Source organism: Peromyscus eremicus, chromosome 5 (assembly GCF_949786415.1).
Source record: "Peromyscus eremicus chromosome 5, PerEre_H2_v1, whole genome shotgun sequence".
Taxonomy (NCBI): domain Eukaryota; kingdom Metazoa; phylum Chordata; class Mammalia; order Rodentia; family Cricetidae; genus Peromyscus; species Peromyscus eremicus.
In genome coordinates this window covers 80,513,477-80,537,964 of record NC_081420.1, presented here as the reverse complement: position 1 = coordinate 80,537,964, position 24,488 = coordinate 80,513,477, and the positions used below count along the sequence as shown (strand labels likewise).

The 24,488-nt window shown below is 42.1% G+C and overlaps 1 protein-coding gene across 6 annotated transcripts in view; it reads left to right on the top strand.

Annotated features, from left to right (window-relative positions):
* The window catches only part of Pard3 (par-3 family cell polarity regulator), a 559,217-nt gene that overhangs the window by 249,255 nt on the left and 285,474 nt on the right, over positions 1 to 24,488 (top strand). For all 6 annotated transcript variants that reach the window (XM_059263788.1, XM_059263787.1, XM_059263786.1 and 3 more), the window contains exon 5: positions 11,311 to 11,442. In XM_059263788.1, the coding sequence (XP_059119771.1) occupies positions 11,311 to 11,442 (132 nt within the window). The remainder of the gene's footprint in view (positions 1 to 11,310; positions 11,443 to 24,488) is intronic.

The following is a 24,488-nucleotide window of genomic DNA, read 5'->3' as shown; positions in this document are numbered from 1 at the left end:
CTTATTTCATCATTTAAAGTCACTTGCATATGAAGCTTTTGATGATTCTGCTTATAAATTTAACTGTTTCATGTTACAAAGTTGGATCCAGCCTCTAGTAGCCCTCTCCTTGATGAAAGTATCAGCTTGGGGCAGGAGCACCCACAGCGTGGTTCACCTCAGAGCGTCCTTGGTGCCGTTATGTTCAGCTGCCCTTGGAGTTGTGAGTTCTAGCCTAGGGTTTAGCAATGTAGGAACAAAAATGGTTCTCATTTGTATTAGGCAGCTTCACTTTAATGTAACAAGATAGAGAGAGGAAGCAGTTAATTGGACCATGACTAACCGTGACTTGGGGTCCTGGGTCAGAGCTTGGCATTAACAAGACCATGAGAGAAGAAAACATATGGGAAAGAATGAGGTCTGTAGGTTACCAGTCCTTTGCCAGTTCCGTCTGATAGTTCAGAAACATGGCAGCTTCCAAGAAGGATGATGTCAGAGGAAGCTGGACAAGGAGCGTACTAGGGCTCTTTGTACCTTCTTGGCAACTTTTTCTGGAAATCTAAACATTTTCCCCCAAAAAATATAGTACCAGATCTTAGTGCTGTAGATATCACCCACATATATGACTCAGAGGTGACGTTAGCAGACTGGAGAACAGAATGTGTAGGACCATAGTGCCCCTCGTGACTCTTGAACCTGCTGACACCCAGGCTATACCCCATTGTCTTATTTCTCACTAGAAATGAGATACTTTTAAAGTTCTTCATTTGATTTGATTAATTACCGATGCATCGTTAGAGCCTTTCTGTTGTAAGTCTGCATTTGAGAAATAAATGATGACTGGTTTCAGATAGGATGAATTGTTATGGCTGCAAATCCACACTTTTATATCTAATTTATATGAGCTCCTCAGATGCCGTCATTGGTTTGTTCCTGATTCAGTCAAAGTAAAATTTTTGGGAGTGGCAAGATTTCAACAGAGGTTCTCAAGAGTCTCTTCACCCCTCTGTTACTTTAGAGTTGTAATGTTTAATTGTGACTTGGGGAGCAAGTGATTTCCTAGCATATCAGTGCCCTGCTCCCTTTGTCTGCCAGAGTGGTGGGTAGAAAGTCTTTTTCCTTTAGTGGTCCCACCTCCATTTCTTCCTGCTTCCTGTGGAGAGGTGTAATTCCCAAACGTACATCTCCAGAAGCAGTGCTTTTAGTTTATGAGCAGTATTCAGGGTAGGATTACGACATGTATAAGCATTTTCAGAAACGCGCCCATGGACTCAGCTTACCTGAAGAAGCATTTGGAAGATGAAGAGGAAAGCTGAGGGGATTATAGCCAAGGAACCTGCTCTGAAATTCCCACCTGTTCTGTCAATCCTCTAGACCTTTTCAGCTTAGTATTTTTTGAGAACGAAGTGTTTGTACTTTGCTTTGGCAGGGTAATGGCATATGGCACAAGTATCTTGATTTTGGAATTTGAGTAATCTCTTTAAATCCACATCCGATGAAAAATGTGTAGGTACATCCATCCGAAGACTTACCTGTGTGTGTTCGGATGATGGTGAGAATGAGACCCTGTGGACTTGGCACCTGCTGTTCATGTCCTCTGCCTGTCTCCCAGCATGCTGCCTTCTTCCCTTGGCAACATGCAATTTTATTTCTACTATTAGATTCGAGATGAAAACATTTAGAGTCATGTGTTTATGAAAGAAATGGAAAGGAGAATAGACACTTCTTACCTTCAAATTCAGAAGTACACAAACTGTAAAATGTTTTTGAGTTGCTTTAGACTTTGATTTGTTTTTCAAAATTAAATGGCAGTAATCAAATAAAGCTCTTTATGTAGCACAACAAGATGAGCCAGAGATTGGGGGTGTGGCTCAGTGAAAGAGCATTTGCCTAGCATATGACAAGACCCAGGTTCTGCCTCTAGTGGGATACTTGCCACCCCAGCACATGCACATACACACTCCCAGCTTCTCCGAGCATTTCACATTTAACCTAAAGTGAAGTACTTATGTGCCGTTTTCTCCTTTTACACTTTGTTGGAAGAGTGGACCTGCCTGGTTTGTTGTCAACTTGACACAAGTTACAGTTACCTGAGAAGAAGGAATCTTAATTGAGAAACTGCCTCCAATAATTAGCCTGTGGGGAAGTTGGTAGGGCATTTTCTTGATTAACTGTTGATGTGGATATTCTACTTGGGGGCAATACCACCCCAGGGAGGTGCTTAAGAAAGGCTGAACAAGCCGTGAGGAACAAGCATCACCCCTCAGTGGTCTCTGCTTCAGTTCCTGCCTCCAAGTTCCTGCCCTGACTTCCCTCAGGGATGGACTCTTACCTGGAAGTGTAAGCTGAAATGAATCCGTTCCTCCCAAGTTGCTTTGGTTACTGTATTTTATCACACAGTAGGAACCTAACTAAGATGAGTGGGTAGTCAGAATAGTAGTCTGGTTTTCTCTGGCTGATTGCCTGTGCTGTCAATCCAGGAACGTTAAGAGGCCATGTTACTTTCTTTGAAAGACCTTACACATGAGACCATGAAAGCTTTTGTTCTCTCTGACTGTTCCCCATCAGCTCCCTTCTGTAGCATCTCAGAATTCAGAAGAAAGCACTTTGGTAACTCAGAAAAATAGGAAATTCCCCTCTCAGTTCCCCCTCCCCAACCTTCAGCATGTTTTCCAAGAGAAAGAGGACTCTTACTTGTGTGTGGAAAGAGGTTCTTGTAATGAGACACAATTGTCAAGCAGATGCTTTACCGTGGTTGCTCTGAAGACTAGTTAGTATGTGCTGGTCTCCTGCTGTCGCTACCGTAAACATAATTCATCTGTGGAGGCTGCACTTGCTGTATAAAAACTAAGGAGGTCGGGGTGTAAGAATCAGCGGATATCAGAAACTCCTCCCTTTCCCATGGAAGCTAACTGTAAGTAGATGAAGAGGGAGTTGTGTCTTCTCCTTACTCAGAACCATTGAGGAATGGGGGTGCAGTGCTGGGTCCCCATAGGTACTGCCCATTGGTCCACATCTTGCAGAGCATGCCCTATAACTTGCCGAGTCTGTTTCTTCTTTCAGACACAAGGGAGTTAAGTCGGATTCTCTCTAGTATTCCTTCCAGCTTCTAAATTCTACCTTAAGGACTTGGAGGGTGGAACACTGCTCAGCTTGTGCAGAGCCCAGGGCTGACCCCAGCTATGAAAAAAAAAAAATCATAAAGAAATTACCTGGCATTGGGAGCTATTTAGGTAAATGAGTAATAATTAAGGAAGTTGCTCCAAACTTAAGAGCCTAAGTGAGTTTGGGTATTTGTCCTTCGATGCTCTGGTCTGTTCTCTGAGCCTGTCAGCTGGCTCTAGAGAGAGTCAGACATCTTGCCCATCTTTTCCTCAGGCTGGAATCTCTAGGTTCTGCACAGCCCTCCTCTTTATACAGGAACCATCCATGTTTCTAGCCTATGCTGACCTGTGTTCCCAGGGATGGTTTTCTTGTTTGAGAGGAACATTGTCACCAACTTCTGCAAGATAAAACCACAAATTGATAGTGATAGTTCAGAGTCTTCAGGTGAGTTAAGTTTTCAGGATGCTAGATGGTACTTGTACCTAAAATCCTAAAGGAGGAAAGCATAAAAATTAGATGTGTACAAAATAAGGGATAGAATTTTATATGTTACCATTTTGCTTGGATAACTAATTATGATGAGTAGTATATAGATGTCTAAGTTTTTTGTATTATTGTAGTTATGTTGGAATAAATTTTGTGTGTGTGTGTGTGTATATATATATATATACACACTTTATTTTTTCCATGACTCTGGGGAGTTATTAAGTATAAAGAAAGGATAGGAAGGAAACCATATATGCACACTAACATTGTTTATACTTACTTAGGAGCTGGTCATTAGCCCAGGGTAAGATGAAATATCAGAACAAGGTGTTACTGTCCTTATTTGCAGGAACACATCCCCCCACAACCCCCAGGTGGTGCTTAAACCCTTAGGCAGTCCTGTACCTCCCAGTCAGTGCTTTTCCATCTTAATTCAGGACTGCTCATGCTGTGACTGTTGTCATTGGAAGCCCCACAGCACAGGAGCCCTTCATTCCCTCCACATTTGCATGGATTGAAGATTGTTTCTGGTGATCCTGGCAACCTCAGCATGTGGCCTTTTCTCTCATTATTAAGTTGAGGACCTTCACCTTTTCAATAGAAAGGAAATAGGATGTCACAGTCTCTTCTGGGTTACTTCACCACACTTGCATCCTGAGCTGCTGGGAAGAGAAATAAAGGATCACCTGGTCCCAAGATCCATGCTATGCTGTCACCTGGCTGATAACTGTCTGTTCTCAGTGACTTGTGGGCAGGTAGTGTACACAGAGTGGGGACTCAGTAGGACATTACTCATCTCCTGGCTGGGCTAGATCAAGACAGCTAGAGATCTTGTTCTGCAATTTAAAACAATGGTTTATTTCTGAAATTTTTCCTTTGGAATTTTTGGACTTCAGCTAGTCATGGGTAATGAAGACTTTAGAGAATTAAGTCATAGATAAGAGGGCTGCACTTACTTCAACATAGCCATGCATGTGGGGTAAGCCACGCTAACACAGAACACTCATCTTGCCCTGGAGTTGCCCGAGCTCAAGCCATTCAGCACTGATATAAGTTCTACAAAACATAACAAATTACTACAGCATGGCATAAAATAACCCTTGTGCTATGTGTGTATTAGTTGGGGTTCTGTAGAGGAACAGAAAGGATAGAATGGGTATATACTGCAAAAGGCATTTGTTAGATTGCCTTACATGATTCAGTCTGAGAATCCTGTAACTGTTCAGTCCACAAGGCTGGATGCCTCAGCAAGTGAAATCTAACCCAGAGGTCTGGAGGGTTTCTGGAGAGCTGCTGGTCTTGGGTATGCACCAGAAGGCCGAGGAAGCTGGTCTTGATGCTGGTAAATAATAGCAACAGCAGCCACGGTGTCGATGCAAGGATCGAAGGCCGCGGGCAGGCACCCCAATTTTCCATCAGATCTCCTTATACCTGGGTCCCTGCAACAAGGTGGACTCTTGGGGCATATGTGAAAACTAAGCAAAATTTGTGTTTGCTTCTCATCCCCAAGTTGCCTCGAATGTATGCAGATCCTCAACTGCAGGTGGGGCTGGTGGAAGTTGTGTCTAAAACACTAGCCCCAGGCGTTTTGCAAAAGGAGTGTTCAACTTCTACTATATTTGGTGTGAGATCCATTATTTTCCTTATTTCTAAAAGTCTTCATACGCATGTCATTGGTCCACACTGGTAACAACTACTACACTCTCTGCCCTCATTTACAAAGTAGCTGTTGAACCTTCTTTTGATGGGTAAGCTAGTCTCATAGTTCCTGGTTAAGCATCCTGAAAATCGATTTCTTTGCTCCCTGGGTGTCATTTCTTGAAGAAATGATAAGCTGAGGCTGCTGAGATGACTTGGTGAGGTTGGGTAAGGACTGATGCTCTGAATTTGACCATCCCCTGGACTCACTTGGCAGGGACGGGGAGAACTGATTTGTCCAAGTTGTCCTGTCTCCACATGCACGTGCCCTCACCCGAAAGAATAAACGTTGTAATAAAAAAAGAAGGAAAAGGTGTTAAAGTGCAGAATTGAATTCTTTTTAAAGTCAGAACTCCTGTGTCAAAAAATGTGTGAGTTTAAAGTCTTAACATCACACAGGAGTCCTTGGGATCATGTGATACAAGGAGGGTGCAAATGTGAAGATTTTATATGTTGAATAGTTTGTATTTTACAATATCGTGAGACTTAGTGGTTTTTAAAAATATACATGCAATTGTAATTGTGCATCCACCACCCTCATGGTAATCATGAAACAATCTGCATTTCACAGCATTGTGAATAAGGTGGGCTGTCAGGTTTCCCAGAGAGAAAGCCCCCCTCTTAGCCTGCCAGAAGTCAGCTGCTGTCGAGCAGTGGGTAGCTCTGTGGAATTTCTTCTTGTTGACTTGTGGTTGGCTTCAGGAGAGGTGTAGTGGAATTCTCTTACCCGCCTTCCCTGGAAGAGGTCTGTCCCACAGGCAGCTTGCCCTGGAGCTGCAAGTTAATATGCATTTCCCAGGCCAGGGACTTTCTACACCTGCTGATGACATCAGAGCATTCAGGTGACAGAAGAGTCCCCAATCACAGCAGCCACACCTGCTTCTCTCTGACAAGAGGGACAGTCCTCCCGAAGACTAGTGGCTGTATGGGACAGCCTCTTATGTGGAAATTTTATAATAAACAAAACAAAACAACAAAAGGACAGTGGTTCCTTATACTGTTTTTTTTTAAGTAATCTTTTAGATGAAGTCCTAACTTAAATGTAATAAATCATTGCTTGTCATTAGCAACCTCAGTTGTCATTACTGTTTTATGGTTTAATAAATCATTATGTTATCTGAACTCTCTACTTATTTAGCCATTCATTCACTTATTTGTTTTCTTATTTATTTATTTACAGGGTATCTCACTCTGTAGCTTAAACTGCCTCAGAACACACTGTGTAGCTCAGGCTGGCCTCAGACTTGCTGCGATCCTTCTGCCTCAGACTTCTGTGTACCAGGATTACAAGCATGTGCTGCCATGCTCAGCATATTTTTATGTCTAAAGGAAAATATTTGTTAGTGTACAGTTTGACAGTTTGCTAGTGTACAGAATTTCTGCATTACTTGGTTTGTGGAGAGAAACAGATTTAAACGGATATTTTCTAATTTATTACTAACCTTTTATGGGCTTTTACAAAAATAATGCGAAGAGAGAGAAGATTTGATAGTTTGGTTTTCCTGTCTTTAATTTGTGAAATATCAGATTGAAAATACTTTGATAGAAGTTTTCATATTTTTATAGTTAGAATCTATAAATGAGCATATATAATCTTGCATAGATAAGATTAAGACAACTGTATTTTAAAATATTATCCCCAGACATGTTTCAAATGAAAATAGAGTGTATTATACATATTTCAATGGGCAGTCATGACAAACCACATGTTATGATATAGCAAAAGCATTTCATATTTGATGCTTAGTCTTACACTTTCCTCATAAACACAGAATACACTTCCAGGCCCATGTTCCCTGTGTGTACTTCACCCCAACTTTAGGCAAGGTTATGGAGAAGAACGTGTCTAAATTGTTAGAGAGCTTGCATGATTTTATTAACACAATAAAGGATAAGTTTCATGGGGATTAAAATATATTTTCAACCTTCTTTACTCAATTTGTAATGGTTTAAGAGTGCTATAATTTGCAAGTCTTTATACATGCATTAATGCATAGACTTATTGTGAATTAGGAATACTCTTTTATTGTGGAAGGTAATGTCTGCTTTACTTTTCCTATCCATTAACTCCTCAGAGTTCACTGTACACATGCAAAATCCTAGAATTTTTCAGATACAATAAAGAAGGACAGGTCTTTTGATCTTTAGCCATAATCTCCCTTAATGTGATGATCTGTCAGTACCCTGTTGCATGAATTATGTCATAACTGAGTTAAATGGAGAAATAATCCACTATTTTTTGGATGTATTTAGAAGTGATCACATTTGCCATTGTAAACTATAGGTGTGACATTAAACTGAAATAGGTAAATACATCTTTTAGTAAGATCTGACATTACAGTCACTGCATTTGGGCTGAGGTTTGCCTTAAAACTCCGTACACCATTCCCTAGCAACTTTAAAAGAAGCTTACAAGAGTGATCTAAAACCATGTGAAATAGGAAACAAAACATATTCAAGGAAGGTGTCCACATCAGTGCAGGTCACTGTGCCGGGTGCCTGGGTTCGAGGTCAATGGTGACCTTGTCCAGGCTTCAGTGCAATAGTAGTAATGCCAACTTTGAAAATCAAAGTTTGAGTTAAAATTAGGATACCATGTTGACAGAAAGCATGGCATCCTAGGTCCCGGGGGCTTTCCTTGAGAGACAGTGGCAATTGACTGACTTTGAAGAATGGCTAGTGTTTCCTCAGTAGAAATGTCTTGGATATTGGGCTTAGGCAAGGCGAGAGTGGAGGTAAGGAGAGGTGTGAGATGCAGTCTGCAGTGTGTCTGTCCAGGTTCTTGGGTCAGCACGGGTTTGATGTCATCTAACACCCACGGTAGAAAGATCTGCTCAGGAGTGGTGCAGAGCATGTTGGAGGATGAGGCTGGGGCAAGTGTCTGGCCGGCAACCAGCGCAGTAGCGTCTGTCGTATGAGGTATGAGTGAGTCGGGACAGGATCTTGATGGAGCGTGATGGGTCGACAGGAGTTGGCAGCTGTGAGGACTGTAGAAGAAGGGGAGAGAAAAGTCAGATCCAGAACCTTTCAGGAAGGCCTGAGTCAGTGCAGGAGTATTTAGTTTTAGACAGTTCCTCATGTTGCAGCCTTTCTGGTCCAGGGCCACTCTTCACCATCTCGTCATTCACCAGATATGCTTTATTTTTTTCTCTAGTACTGACTCTGCTGCTGTGGCTTGGCCATTTTCTGAAGGGTCAAACATACCATCATGGGCTCTCTCTCTGTTGGGTCTCTGAAATGCAGTTCCAACTGGAGACACAGGATAGGCTTCTCAGCCCTTCTGTTCAGTGGCTTGTGTTCTGAGGAAGGAGCTGTTAATAATTACCTCAGTGATCAGATATGGTGGGGAGAGAATAGAGCTGGCCTGGACCTATCCACAACTCCACCACTGTTGACATGAAAGTCAGACCAAGTCATTCTTCTCTTTGTGGGCCTTTGTCATTTAGTCCCTAGCATGTCCACTCTTTCTGGTTGACTGGGACTTCCTGTTAGCATGTTTATGGTGACTTTTCCTCACCATTTCCCTGAGTTCATTAATCAGAGATGTATAGGCTTTTTCTAGTAGAAGGTACTTCCTACCAATATTTATTTTAGCCACTAAATGTTGTTTTTGAAAAGCATGTTACTTATTTTTACTTTATGTGTCTGCGTGTGTGCCTGTATGTATGTATGTATGTATGTATGTATATGCACAGTGTGCATGCCTGGTGCCTGTGGAGGTCAGAGTGGGTTGGCATTACAGGCAGTTGTTAGCTGTCATGTGGGTACTAGGAACTGAACCTGGATCCTGGGGAAAAGGAGCAAACGCCATTCACCACTGAGCCGTCTCTTGAGCCCCATTAGCCACCAAGTTTTAAAAGATGATTTTATTTTTATGAGTTAATTCTAATAAAGACTTTTCTGGACTTGCACATCAAAGTTTGTGTTGATAAATGTAGGTTTGTTTATTTTCACGAGTCATACTATTAGATAAATCCATGACTATCTTATGCTTGCTATATTTTATGGTAGAATTCCGTAAGGGCAGAAGAGAACTACGTCCTGGCCCACAGCTAAGGTCTGCAGTATGCGGGCCTCTTACCACGTTGCTTTGTTCCATTTTTGTGATATTGGTAGCTTGTGTATTTAAAATAATGCCAGGGAAGATACAGCAATGGGTAATGTGCTTGCTGCACAGGCATGAGGTAGGTCCAGAGTTTTAATTCCCGGAACCCATGTAAACAAAAACCTGGGTACAACAGTATCTGTGACTGGGAGAGGGGAGATGGCTACCTTCCAGGGGCTCATTGGCAAGTCAGTCCAGCTGCAAGTTGACCCAGAAGTTCAGAGAGAGAGAGAGAGAGAAAGTGAGAGAGAGAGAGAGAGAGAGAGAGAGAGAGAGAGAGAGAGAGAGAGAGAGAGAGAGAGAGGGAGAGAGAGGGGGGGGGAGAGTTGTTTTTTTACTGTTTTGGAGGGCCCACCATCCAGCTCCCAAATAAGTCACACACAGAGGCTTATTCTTATTCATCAATGCCTGGCCTTAGCATGACTTAGTTTCTTGCCAGCTTTTCTTATCTTTATCTTGTCTGTCTTTTGCCTCTAGGCTTTTCCTTTTCTATTCCTGTATACCTTTCTTTGTACTCAGTTGCTGGTTGTGTGCCTGGGTGGCTGACTCCTGGAGTCCTCCTCCTTCTCTCTCATTCCTTGATCTTTTCTCTCTCCAGATTTCACCTTCTATATATTCTCTCTGCCTGCCAGCCCCACCTATCCTATTTCCTGCCTTGCTATTGGCTGTTCATATCTATATTAAACCATGAGGTGTTTCAGACAGGCACAGTAACCCAGCTTCACAGAGTTAAACAAATGTAACATAAACAAAAGTAACACACCTTAAAATAATATTCTACAAGAAGAGAAAAAGAGATTGTCTCAAAAAAACGACAGGGATGTAGAAAAAGACAACTGAAGTTGACCTCTGGCCTCTATACACATTCTTATTTGCAAATACATGAATATACCCTCTATACAATCACACACACACACACACACACACACACACACACACACACACACACACTGCGAAGGAGTAGAATGAATAATAATAATAAAATATTGCATAGTGTATTTACAGTTATTATGAAGAATATTATAGTCCTTTTAACTTTTCGTATAATCTGAATTGAACTGAGGGTTGCAATTTTAAAGTATTATTTTTGAAAATACTTTGTATTTAGTTATTGACCGAAAAAACTTGACTTCCCTATTTCAGATTTTTTCTTTCTTCTCAGAAAATTGAAATCAGTTTTTACAGTTCAAAAGTTAGAGCCTGTTGTTAGAATTTAGTATTTGAAAGAAGCATTCTGTACTGCATTGCAGTTGGACCTTCTATGGTGAATTGAGAATGCAGTGAACAAATACTCATGTAAAGACATTGCTTGTCATAACCATGTCAGGATGAACAATATTTGTCTGTCATGTGTCCAGTATTATGATAGGCTGGCATTTCCTTGATATTTAAGTTAATCTTGACAGCAGTCTTGTGATGTAAGTAACAGAAAAACCCAGAGAGTCTTAAATCTTTTGCCCAAAATAAAACTTCAAGAACCCAAAGAAGAACAAAATATGTTGTTTTTTCCTTGTTTTCAACATTTTGATAACTCATTGACAATATCTCGTCATCATAATATTGGAAAAGAATAAAAGAGAAAAGCCTTGATTGAGAGTGTGAGTCTCTAGAAAAACATGCCACTTTTGTGTATGTATGTACATTTGGCTGGAGATGGATTTGAGTGACAGCATGGAGGATGCACGTTCTTGGCCTACAGTGGGCATTCTGTGCAGCTTTCTCATGCTGTCCCCATTAAATTTCCCTATGCTGGCACTTGCTGGCATTTCTGGGGTACAATTTAGATGTAATGTCTTCAATCTACTATTTTGTATAGACTGGGAAAAATATTTCAAATACATAGACTAAATTTCCCCGAGGTCAGAAAACCCAGGTGTGTCATTAATTTGTGTGGTCTGTGTTTTTACAAAGATGCCCTTTTGTTTCATTTTGAATAGAAAGATGAGAACTACAGGAGCCTCCCGAGAGATCCCAGTAGCTGGTCCAACCAGTTCCAGAGAGACAATGCCCGTTCCTCTCTAAGTGCCAGCCACCCAATGGTAGACCGTTGGCTGGAGAAGCAAGAGCAGGTAACGTTCCATGTCCTTTCTCGACATCATTGTTCCACAGCCAGCAACTGGCTAAATGTGCTACATGACATTTTGTTATTGCAGTATGTGGAGAAAAATGGCATCCCAGGTCTCTGAAAGGGTGTGATTTAATCACAGAGGGATATCTTTGGTCTCACAAGTAACATCATTTTTCTTTGTGATTTTGATATATAAAAGCTTATGTTTATCAAAAGGTATTGGATTGAGAAGCCACACACTTTCTAATTTCTCCTCAAATATGGAGCCTCTGTTTGTCTCTCTTGAGGCTATTTGAAATACTTGATAGGCGGGATATGAAGAAAGTGCTTCAGTCTTGAGCTTAAAGCATCTTCCTCCACAGAGGCTTGACAAATGCTGATCCACTCAGTAAATCTGGCACCAACACCACTACACCTGGAAGAAGACACTGGCGCTTTCTCATCAGCAGGATAATTAGTTACACCTGGCTGCATCTGATGGGCCAAGAACTGCAAAAAGAAAATAAGTCAGATTATGATTTTGGCCAGAAGCAAGCAGTTGTTGTGGCAGGAAAGAAGGAACAGATTCCTCCTCCTCGCTGGCCATTCCTTCCAGCTGCCCTCCTCTAACTGTGATTTGCTTAGTTAAATGCTCTCCTTGAGTCCTCTGGGTTCAGTGCCCAATGTCCCTTCTGAAGCTTTCTCTTCTCTTTATTTTCCTATTTAAAATACAATGAGGAGAATAGCATTCTCTGGGTGTAAGAATGTAGAGTTAATCAAACAAAACAAAACAAAACAAAACCAGTCTTCTGCGTTGACAGTTTGGGGTCACCAGAGTAGAACAGATGGCTGTCTTCCTGTATTTGATGCCATTTGAACTGAGGAGGTCTGGAAGCTTCTAGATCTTTACTCTTTGCTTCATTTCTAACTAAAGAGCTTGTGTGTCTCCCGCTCCCCTCCCCCCCGTCCCTCCCCCCTGCAGTTGTGACCACAGCAGCTTTGCCAGTGGTCATGAACAGCAGGCATGTGCAGGACAGATGCCTGCCTTGATGCTGAGCTAGCAGGCACCCCAGAAGGCAGATGTCTTGTTCTTTGTGGGGAACTGATCTACATAAAGGAACATGAGAAGTCTCCCTCTGTGGGGACATTGGTGGATTTTACTTCTCCAACGCAGCAGAGGTGGTGGACCTGCACTGGGGGTCAGGCTGGACTTGATCTCTAGACACAGGGTCTGGCTTTACAGCGATGAACCCACCTTGCTCAGAATAGCCAGTCTCAGTCCTAAATGCAACACTCAGGAGGCAGAGGACTGTCTGTCTTTCAGAGAGTGTCCCTTTTAATGTTAACCTTGGCATCTCTTTCTTTTGAGCCTTCTCAGAGGAACCAGGAGGGACCTAAAAGTGACATGGTTTGTTGTTCCACTTTGAGTTTTCCTCCTGTGGACATTTTCACTCTGAGAAACAAGTAAACAAAAAGAGCAAGAAACTCTTAGTTTTGTTATCAGACAGTGTTTTAAGAAGTTCGAAGTCTTTTCAACCACATCATTTTTTTCTGACTGTGCATAGACTATTTTTTTTAATATTGGCAGATAATGGATCATAAGCTGACTTTGTCCCTGTTTCTTTATGCTTTATTGCAACTGATGAAATCTATGAGTCGGCACAAACCTTAGAAAGCTCTCCACTGCAAGTAGTTAGGGCTAGAAAGTGGAGGGCCGGAAGGGGACGTAAGCTAATTGGGAGCCTGCCATTTTCACTCCTTGTCTCCAACAAGCCTGAACCCAATTAGCAGAGGCAGAGAACAGGACTACGAGGCAACTCCAGCCACCATTTCCGTTCTGTGCTGGGAGTGACTGCCCTGACCTTTGGAGAAAAACCTGTTTTAGGGTTCTTTCCGTCAAGGAAAACGTCACCTAATTGGCAGAATGTGCTGAAGAATAAAAATTTAACCTAACTGTTTGATGAGGATGCAGTTCGACTAGCTTTGTCCCTCCTCAGCCCCAAAGTCCCCTACCCAGTGGACTGCCTAAGTTCTCACTGCCAGGAGTTTGAAAAGTGACAAAGCCATGTCACATCCGTGTGTGTGTGTGTGTGTGTGTGTGTGTGTGTGTGTGTGTGTGTGTGTGTATGTGCACATGTATGTTTTAACTTGATGTGGTAAACTGGTCGGTGTCTTGGGTAGACAAGCTGTATGGCTCCTGTTTACACACAGTTAGCCATGGCTGCTTTTGTTAGGGGACCGCTTTACCTTTCCTCCCAAGTGCTTGCTGATTTACATCTTCTCCAGATTAAAAGAAAGAAAAAGACAAAAGAAAGTCTGATTTTACTTAGTCCTAGCACTATCCAGATGACATAAGGAAAAATAAGTTTCCAGCATATGAAATGACCCTTATTTTGTAATTACAAAATTAGGAAATGGCTCACTCAGAAATCTGATTATAGCAGCTGTGGACTGGCTAGCGAGCTGACTCATGGGCCGTAATATGAAGACATGGAAAGGTCTGTGCAAGTTCAGAGTGGGAACAGCCAGGGCTCTGCCGTGACCACCATTCCTGGGAACCGAGGCCCAGTTCTGGTGCTGCCCAAGGTTGATGGAAAAAATGCAAGTCCTTAGCCACTAAATCCTAAAATTGCACTGTTTTCTATTAAAAGGAAAGAGATTTGTTAATATTATTTCCCATTTGGCAAAGATTTGCAAAATTTGTGCAGAAGCAAAACATCATTTTTTTTTCTAGCAGCACTGAATGTAGAAAGTTAAAACCATTGAGACTGCTTTAAAATTAAATTTAGTTATTATTGTAGAATGCTAGATACTTTATTATCACAGAAATCTAGCCTGTTCACAATAACACCAAAAATAAAACCAGCGTTTTAGGAGCGTCGTCTTCCCACCCTGCTGCTGCCGTATTGGAAATTACTTTGTCGTACGTTGATAACAAATGACTGCTATTAGGAGGCAATTTTTAAATTATTTGTTTTAGAATGCAGTGATTGGTAGTCTCCATGTATAGGTATCATGCATTATTTTCCACAATTCCTACGTATTTTCTGCTTTTATCACCAACGTCCTGTGGAGAGCAGGCGTGGAGAAGGGCCCTGATGAATGCTCTGCTTAGCACACCCTGCCTTCCAGGGGAAGCCTTGCTGGTCACAGGCAGGGCACTTTGTTTCTCTTGAGAGAGAAAAGAAGCATTTTTACCCTTTCCCATACTTAGCAACAGAAGCCCACAGTGAGCCTGTGACATGTGTGTCAGCCTTGGAAACCTGCACTCCAGGCGGGCTTTGTGACCCCCGCCTCGCTTGCTGTGTGCGAGCCCTGTACCTGTGTGGGTGGGGGCTGATACTGCTAGCCTTGGCCGCTGTGTGTGAAAGTTGGGTGACATCACACAAGTTTAGTGCAGGCCAGGTCTGCGCTTCTCCACTCCTGTAAAGCTGCCCCCCTTTCTCTTCATTTTAGGCAAGTCAAGGTTATTCTGTGGAATAGTGGGTAACCTTTTTAGAAAGGACTGTTTTATGGTAGGGCTGGGGCTAGAAGCCAAGGCCTTGGACATGGCAGTGCCCAGCCCTGGTTTTATCGTCTTGAATCTCATTTTCTCCGCTCACTCTGGAAGTATCATTTGGAATGCTGAGCTGGCTCACGGCTGTCCCCAGTGTACATCCTTTCAGAACTGGGTTCTTGACTCAGTGGCACCTTATCAGAATTGGAATACAGTTTAATCTTCTTAAATCATTTTTTTTTCTGAAGAATATAATCTGACATGAGAATTAATTTATTGTTTGTTCTTGTGCCCACTTTTGTATTTCCTTTTGTTTTGGACATATGTATGTAGTTGTGATGGGTTTAAATTAGGGGTTCCATTTATGGATACAAGTCTTCTAATCACTTCTGCTTAGCTACTTGCTAAGCATGTGGGCCTCTTTGTGATCTGATGGGGTTGGGAGGCACCTGTCACTCAATCACTTCTGGAGCTTAGCTGTGCCCTTCAAGGGCTTCTTGTCAGGATTGCTTTATTATCTGTCTGTCTGTCTGTCTGATCTTCCTGCCTTCATTGCTCTATGGGATTAGAGGTATGTTCCACCATGTAGCTAGCATGGGGGACAGAATTCAGGCCTTCATGTTACTAGGCAAGCACTTACTAAAGGATCCCCATCCATCAGCCTCTGTTTTGTCCTTTTCACTCGCCATGATTACTACTTTCTGCTTCTTCTTTGATTGATGGAGCTGAAAGCCTATAGGGAGCCAAGAAATGAGTCAGAAATTCTGAGCAAAAAACAAGTCAGGGTGTGTGTGTGTGTGTGTGTGTGTGTGTGTGTGTGTGTGTGTGTGAATGTGTGACATTCATGGAATCTTGGCGTTTGCTGCTTTTCTTGTCTGTGAACGCACTGCTACATTCCGGTTGTGGGTCTTGCACATTGGAGAAAGATGCATCATCATTTTATAAATCTTTGACCTTCAGGTGGCTTTTCCGTGCTCACTAGGGTCAGCCTTAAAGCCTTTGCTGGAGCTTTGTGCTCAGATGATGAGGACAGGTGAGGCTCTGTGCTGTGCACACGTTATTCACACATGGGGGGTCTCACTGTCTTTTGAACACTTGCTTGTTATTTCTGTGTTTTAGGAGAGGGAGAACTACCATTCTTTCTAGAAATATTAGTTAAGAAATTGCATCAACATTTTTTTTTCTTACAGTATCATCTTTTCAGTACCTATTTCTGATAGCCTGCCTGGAGAATATGAATCATTCACAAGACATTTTTTAATTTGGGGTTTTGTGATCTGGACTAGGGACACTTTTTCATTTGTTGTTATTGTTTGAGTGGTTCATATGTAGGCCTTTCCTACCACCATCAACTTGGTCTTGGAACAGCCCTGAAAAATGTCCTTTGAAGTGTTAAAATGGTTCACTCAGTGGTTTGGTGTTTTGCCGGCTGTTCTTCCTGTGGTATTTCTTTGACGATTCTGGATTGGTGGGGGACTGTCTTCTCCTTACTTTTTCTGATGTTTGGGGCTGCTGCTTAAGTTCTCTACTCAGTAGCCTCTCCAGCACAAGCTAAGTCAGATCTTTAAGTAGCTGAGCGATTACGTAGGGATTAAAGGGCTGGAAAGAAACATGGGTGTTTATATATATAACATCCACCTGAAGGCATTGGTGGGCGGGGCTTTCGAGTTTCTTTTCACATGCCGGTATTTTTCATATTCCCGTGTGCTAAGCACAGGCTAGTTTGTTCCTGTTTTTAATGAATCAGTCTTTACCAGGTTGAGAGAAGGCCAATTCCCACCCCTTCCATCCCCCCCCCCTTTGTTTTCTTCAAGAGTTGCAATTTCCAAGTTGCAAAATGAAACTGTAGTGTCAGTATTTGGTGATATTAGTTAACCCCTCTGGTAAACATGTGTTTTCTTGTCTGCCGTTCCTTTCAGTTCTCAGAAGAAATTCATTAACTGGTCCTTTTGTGTTTTAACTTGTACTTAGAAAACAGAAGTATGGTGTGGGTACAGCCTCATTCCCCCTCAGATGTCTTGATTTACCTGTGGGTGCTCACACTGCCCCTGTTCCCCTAAAGAAACTCATGGACTTTGGCATGCCAAGGTCTTCCCATCTCTGCTGTGTGCCCTTGTAAACCAGGCTCTCCTTCAGCAGAGTCTGACTAGAGCCTCTCCCAACCCTTGCTCAAACCAGGCTCTGCCCCCTTTGAGTTTGAGAGCTTGGATCCTCCTTGGTCATGTAAAGGGCCGCCTGACAGATCCTTCCCCAAGCCTCCATCGGAGACAGGTTGACATCAGTGTTCCTGCTCACCACTCTTCCCTTGGTCACATTTCTGAAGTGAGCTTGCCTTGGCGTCTCCCAGTGTCTGTGTAGAAACAGCCCAGGCACTGTGCTTTTCATACCTGCAGCATCTAAGAAGGCTTTACACGAGTTTCAACACATTGAGGGGGAAAGTGCCTCACCTAGTTCCACACTTTCCCCATCCTGTGCGTTATGGTGGGTTTTCTTGAGTGTGTTATAGCAATAATTTTATAATGCTCTTGGAATGATAACTAAAAACTGCAGCTTTTCTGTCCATTATTTTTGAGACATGGTCTCATGTGTCTCAGTTTGGAATTCTATTTCTGTGATAAAACACAAAGCAACTTGGAAGAGGAGGGGTTTGGCTTCCCGGCTACTGTCCATCATCAGGGGAAGGTAAGGCAGGAATCTGGAGGCAGGAACTGAAACAGAGACCATGGAGGAATGTCTGCTGCTTACTGGACTGCTCAGTCTGCTTCTTATAGCACCTAGGACCACCTGCCTGGGGGTGCCACTGCCCCCACATTAATCATTAATTAGGAAAATACCCTACAGATTGGCGTACAGGCAATCTGAAGGAGGCATTCTCCTCCAATAACCCTAACTTGTGGTAAGTTGATAAAAACCTAACCAGGATACCAGGCTAACCTCAGACTCAGCATGTGGCTTGGATGACCTTGAACTTATGATCCCACTGTCTGTCTGTCCTGAGTAATGGGATTATAGGCATATCTCACCATACCCAGTTCATGTGGCTCTAGGGGTAGAAACCAGGACACCAATGCATACTAGGCTACATTTCTAGCTCCCAATATTTCAGCTTATAGGTGAATCTAGGAAAAATTGTTGAATATCAAGACACACATTTTATTAGTCAAAAATCTCTAGAGAAACAAAACTGATAGAATGAATCCTTATCTGTCTGTCTGTCTGTCTATTATCTATCTACCTACCCATCTATCACCTATCTATCATCTATCACCTTATCTCTCTCTCTCTCTCTCTCTCTCTCTCTCTCTCTCTCTCTCTCTCTCTCTCTAATCAGTATTTATTAGAGTGACTTACAGGTTATGATCTGATTATTTCAACAATGGCTATCTCCTGCTAGAAAGTCCAAATGTATAATAATTGTTCAGTCCTGGAGGCTGGATGTATCAGTTGATTGTCAATATACAAAGAAATCCTGGAGAAATAAGCTCTGATGCCAGTGAGGGAATGAATTTGCCAGCAAGAGTGAGGGCAAGCAGGCAAAGAGTCAGCACACCCCTCCTCCCTGTCCTTATATAGGTTGCCACCAGAAAGTGTAGCTCAGATTTAAGGTGGGTCTTCCCACCTCATCTAGATTTCAGATGGGTTTTCCCATGTTGAATAATCTAATCTAGAAAATCCCTCACCTAACAGCTTGGGCTTTAGTTAATTCCAGTGTATCTCTTTGACAACTAAGAATAACCATCACAACATATACATTTTATTCGAGAGTTGTGCATTTACACCATTGATACTTCTTGACAAAATTGGTTGCCCTATAGCATCTGCCTGTAACAGAGAAGACTGAAAAAGTATTACAGAGAAGAGGACCAAAGGCTGAGGGGAGATGGAAGGTGTGTCCAAGCCGAGTCATGTTCTCACTTGGAAAATGGTGTGATGGAGGGCCCCGTCTTTCTTATCTCTGGGTTGGCTTGTGCGGTTCCTTCGGGACTGCCTCCTAATTGAACTCGGATGTGAGTGCTAAGCAGCTCGCTCCATCAGCTGCTCCTGCTGGTCTCTGTGTGCCCTAATGAGGTCTGCTGATGGCGGACTGGTTCTGGTTAATCCTGGGAGAGCCCCCAAGTCTGTCTGAGTGTTGCTGAGCTGTTGTGACCCAGTTCAGTGGGGTTCTTAGAGGACATGAGAAAAAGAAGTCCAGATATGCTGTTATAAGCTGAGGCACCTGTCAATTCTATTAGCTCCAAAAGTTTTATTTAAATAGTAAAATGTTTAATTATCAAGGAAATATTAACTTATTCTTAATGTTTATAACTAAAGTGACATGAATTTTCTACTTAATTTGCCAACAGTATTTGGACAAAATATTTGATTATGTTGGATAATTTATAAACATTAGAGTTGGATCTAGCAGTTAATACTCTATTCTGAAAACATTGTAAATTTTTCACTTAGAGTCCAGGGGTTTCTTCATTTTCATTAGACTGTGAATGCATTGCTCTATCCATCTATGGCTACAAGCTAGAAAAATTTATCTTCAGAGGTGTTTTCTTTTTTTTCCCTTGCTGTAGGGACAGTATATTTTTGTGTCAGTATATATAAATTACAGATGTTCTAAATTCTGGCATACCATTAATATGCTACACATAGGATTTAGTCTCCTGGGATTATTTTATGTATTCAATCTCCTGAGAAGCGCTTCTCATATGTATGGATATTTGACATGAAAACCATGTTGGGATTTTGAAATTACTTTCTTGTTTATTTTAAAGACTCAGTTGTTTTTATTTCTGTGTATCTGTCTGCCTGTGATTCTGTCACATGTGTGCAGGTGCAGGCAGAGGTCAGAAGAGGGCCTTGGGTCACCGGGAACTGAGTGACATGTGGTTGTGAGCAGTGAGCACTGTTAACCACGGAGCCATGTCTCCAGACCCTGGAATTACTTTCTAAGTTTTAAAAACATTTATTTAATTTTATTTAATGTTTTTGAATGTTTCCCTTGCATGAAATTTGTGCACTATGTTCATGCAGTACCAAGGAGGCCAGAAGAGGAAGGACATCAGAACCCCTGGACCTGGAGTCACAGTCAGTTATTAGCTATCATGTGGGTCTGGGAACTGAAAACAGGTCACCTGAAAGAGCAGCCAGTGCTCTTAGCTGCTGGGACACCTTTCGTCCCTTGGAATTATTTTCTAATAGAAAGGAAATACTGTTCGTTGATGTTTCACGAAAGTGTCTTAGTTAAATGAATTGATTCTGATATGAAAATGATCCCACACCAGTTTTAAGGGAGTTAGTTGTTGTTGTTTTTCCTTTTTTTTTTTTTTTTTTTCTCCTTATTGTCCTGAGTATCCATTACACATGTAGGCTAGGTTGGAAGTCTTCTCTTTCCCTCTGGACTGTAGTACAGCATATTGGACAGAGTGGGATTAACATAGACACACATTAAGAATTGTCATTGCTTGTGATGAGATTTCAAGTATCGCAGGTTGATGTCAAACTCACTCTGTAGCTGAGGAGGACCTTGAACTTCTGCTAAAATCTCAACAGAACCTGTATCATTTTGTTATCTGTTCCTCTTTTGTGTGTGTGTGTGTGTGTGTGTGTGTGTGTGTGTGTGATATGTACGTTTGTATGTGTGCACTTGTGTAGTTATGTGTGCACGTGTGTACCTGTGTATAGAAGTCAGAGGTTGATGTGTGCCTTCCGTCATTGCCCCCTACTTTATTTACAGAGGTTGGTACTCTCACTCAACCCAGGGCTTTTGAATTTGGCTAATGGAGCTAATCAGTTTGCCTTGTGCATGGATCCCCGTTTACCTCCTGAGTGCTAGCATTACAGGTAAACTCCAGGACAATCTGGCTGTCCTTTGGGGCCCAGAGAACTCACTGGAGACCTCACGGTTGTAGGACGAGCGCTTTATCCACCGAATCGTCTCTCCAGCTTCAGTATGTCTCTTTCTCACTTTTAATGACTTTGAGGACACGCTTTCCTGTGGCTCTGGGTGACTTCCCGGGGGCGGGGGCGGGGGGGCGGGATGTAGCTTCTTCTGACCCTCCTGCTTCACCTCTTCAGTGTGTTTTAAAGATGAGTTTGGATTTTTCATGGATAGTGAGTTCATAGTTTGAAAGTTGGACGTTACTCATTGATACGAAAATGCTAGTGTCTCTCCCAAAGTTAACTCTCTTGCCTTCCCACATGCAGCCACAGTGAAGAGTTCCTGTGTATTCTTTCAAGTGGTACCATGCTTTTCTGGCTGGTCTTGAACTTACAGAGATCCACCTTTGTCTGCTTCCCAAGTGCTCACTTTGGAAAAGTTCAATACTGTTGGAGAAATAGTAAATGCAAAAAGTTTGCATAAATCTAATTAGGCTTTTTGTGGGAGATTTTTTTTTCCACTTTTGACTTTCCATCCTTTTCATTTTTAAATCTCAGATATTGGACTTTTCCCCCTCTTTTAACCTGGGATTGTGCTCTGTACTCCTTCACCACACCCCATTGCTTTCTGTTTCCATGTTTAAATCACATATGCTTGACTTTTTTCTACTTTTAACTAGAATTGTTCTGTTTTCTCTCTACCTTCCTTCCTGCCTGCTATTAGAGGTCCATTGTTTTCTGTGTGATTTGCTAAAGAGTAGATGAGTTCTGGAGACAGGAAGGGGTTGAGGTTTTCTGAAGGCTGACAGCTCTTTAACTGCTGCTTTCTGAGAAAGATGAGGAAGACAAGCTGTGACTTGAACCCAGGGCCTTGCACATGCTGAGGACATATCCTGCAGCTTAGCACCACTCCAGCCCCTTAGAGGAGTTTTAAATTAGGTTGTTAGTATTATTTTAGGTGTATATATATTCTATGTGAACAAATTAAAACATTTTCAATCCTCTTGTTATATCCATCATAGGGGAAGGTGCTATTTTCCATCTATTTCTGTGTTAACAGCTTTGTTGGAGACCTCAGACCATGCATTATTTAGTCGCATGGAAAGTGTGTATTTGAAAGATTAAACTTTAAGGATGGATAAATCTTCTTGTCCACCTTGCACGGTATGTTGTCTTGAGGCAGAGATTCACTGAACTGGGCTTCCATCTCTTGAGGAAGAAGATGGAATGCTCTGTAGACCCTGGGAGTTTTAATGCAGAGATAGTGGAGTTGGCAATGGATTCCTTTGTTACCCCCTGTGAGATCCAGACATTCTATGGCTTCTCTTATGTTTTCATCACTTGCTGGAGAAGTACTGGGCTGTGATGATCCTCTATCTGGAAGGTAACCACACCTAGTATCCCAACACCCCAGAGTCTGAGGCAAAAGGATCAGGATGTTGAAGCTATCCTGAGCTACAGAGGGAGACTGTTTGTCATACACACAAACAGTTATCTGACTCTCCATGGTATCTGTTTGGAGCTGACACTCTGTTCTATTGGGTACTGACGTTCTGTTCTGCTTGGTGCTGGTACTTTGTTCTGTTTTTGGTTCTGGTGCTCTGTTCTGTTTGTTGCTGGCACTGTGTTCTGGATGAAGCTTCTGGATTTGGATTCTCCACTTTGTCAGCTGCACTGAACCCATCCTGGCCCCCACATTCCCTTGTCTGTGCATCCTTTGACAGTTAGGAAACTGCCCCTTTCCTTTCAGATTGGTGACACTGTCCAGAACAAATGCCTCCACCGTTCCTTTCCCAAGCTAAGCACCTAGAAGTGACCTGCTCCTTTTCTGTCATAGCCCTTAGGTGACTTCGATAAAGGCAGGTCCCATGCATTCCTCTGAGTGTTTCTATTTGTTTGTCTGGCTTTTGAGGGAAGCCCTAGGTCTCTTTTCAGTACATTGATGTGTCAAGCCAACCATGCTTTTATAAAATACATTTGTTGTTGTTGAGGAATGTCTGCTTATAATTTGTATATCTAAATGTATTTTTTTCTTTTAAACATTTTATAGCAAGAATTTTGATAAAAAAAACTTATTCCAAAGATGTATGTATTTTCTTACATTAAATATGTGACTTTATAAGAATCTCCTCTAGCTTAAATGGTAGACTGAGGAGAGAGAGGAATGCTAGTTTGATTCTATCAGTAAGAGCCTAGGTTTTTGGACTTATTCATATTGTAAGTCCCTAAAGGGACTAATTTTCCTGAGAACTTTGTATGTTAATCATAAACAGACCCAGTTCAGTAATACTTAAAACCCTTTGGCTGGGACTTGGGTATTAATGTCCTGCACTTTGAGAAAGAGAAACATATTTTTGTGGCTTGGCCAAGAATAACAGGTCTCAATTCAAATAAAAAATACTGTATTTGTTATTTTCAAGAGGTTTTTACCCCCACTGGGTAATGTGTTAAACTCTTTTTGCTAATTGAATTGTCTAATATTGAATGTGACACTGACAGTTAATACATTTTTTTTGTCTTAATATACTTACTTTTTGAATTAAAAAGTCCTTGGTTTTAACTTAAGAATGGTGTTAGGTAATACTTCACCATTAACATTAATTCCTTCTGTTATATGTTTAGAATGGTAACATGTACAGTGTTTGTATTAAGAGGAACGTGCTTTGTTCCGACATGCTTTTGTGTGCTATGAAGGGCCTTCTTTATGTCTTGAGTGTAGTCATTAAATGGCTGAAACTCAACAGAAGCCTCTTTCTGTACAAGACCTTGTTCAAAGACTCGAAGAAACACTCACAAATGGTGTAGTACTGAGGGGTCTTATTCAAGAGCAAAGTACAAGAACAGGCACTCTGTGGGGGAACACATGGCTCAGGGTGAAATGTGTTCACGAGACCCTGATTACTTCATGGGCTTCTTTTAAATGGCCAGGAAGAAGAAGAGCTGGTTCCTAGGGCACAGTGTGGGTGGTTTCTTGTTTTGTTTGACAGTCTTGGGCTGTATAAGCCTTTGCAACTGTGCATGTCCTTTCCCATGATGCATTTGATTTTAATCATATGTATGTCTAGTAAGGCATAGGCATACATACTAAGTCAGAGGATTTCCTCTAAAACTTGGACAGACACAATTTGCCTTACTGGACATGCTTAAAAACCAGTCCAGACTGGAACAGCGCAATGCTTCTAGTTGCAGCATGAGTTCTAGGATGTGTTTGGCCGCAAAAGGGTAGTTTCTAGAAGGTTGCTAGGGAGCTATTAGGAGATTTTTGGGTAGAGTGAAGGTTGCTTTGTTTGGAGAGGAGTGTGTATAGTCCCATGTAAGTGGCAGAGGAATGGGTAAAGGGGTTTTAGGTTACTAAGCTATCCCTACAATCTACCTGTCTCAAACTAGCAAGTTGACTCTCAGGCATCCCTTTGTCCTTCTGATGGTTCATTTCTGGGCTTATTTGGGTATCTGGCGGAAATGCTCTCTGCTCTGCCTCCAGGAGTCCAGCCCTGCCTGGGTTTGGATTCCCTTAGTTGGCTTCTCTGTTGCTTGACTTTCTTCTTCCATTCCTTCAGCCTGAAGAGAACCCACAATTACTAAGAAGCCTCTTAGAGTCAACAGGGCTGAAGGTGAGTGATCCTCCCAGCTGGTGGATGGAAGGTGGTCATCGGCACGAAGAGCGATGCTTGCCAGAAGCTGTTTTCCATGTCCTGGCTTTCTGT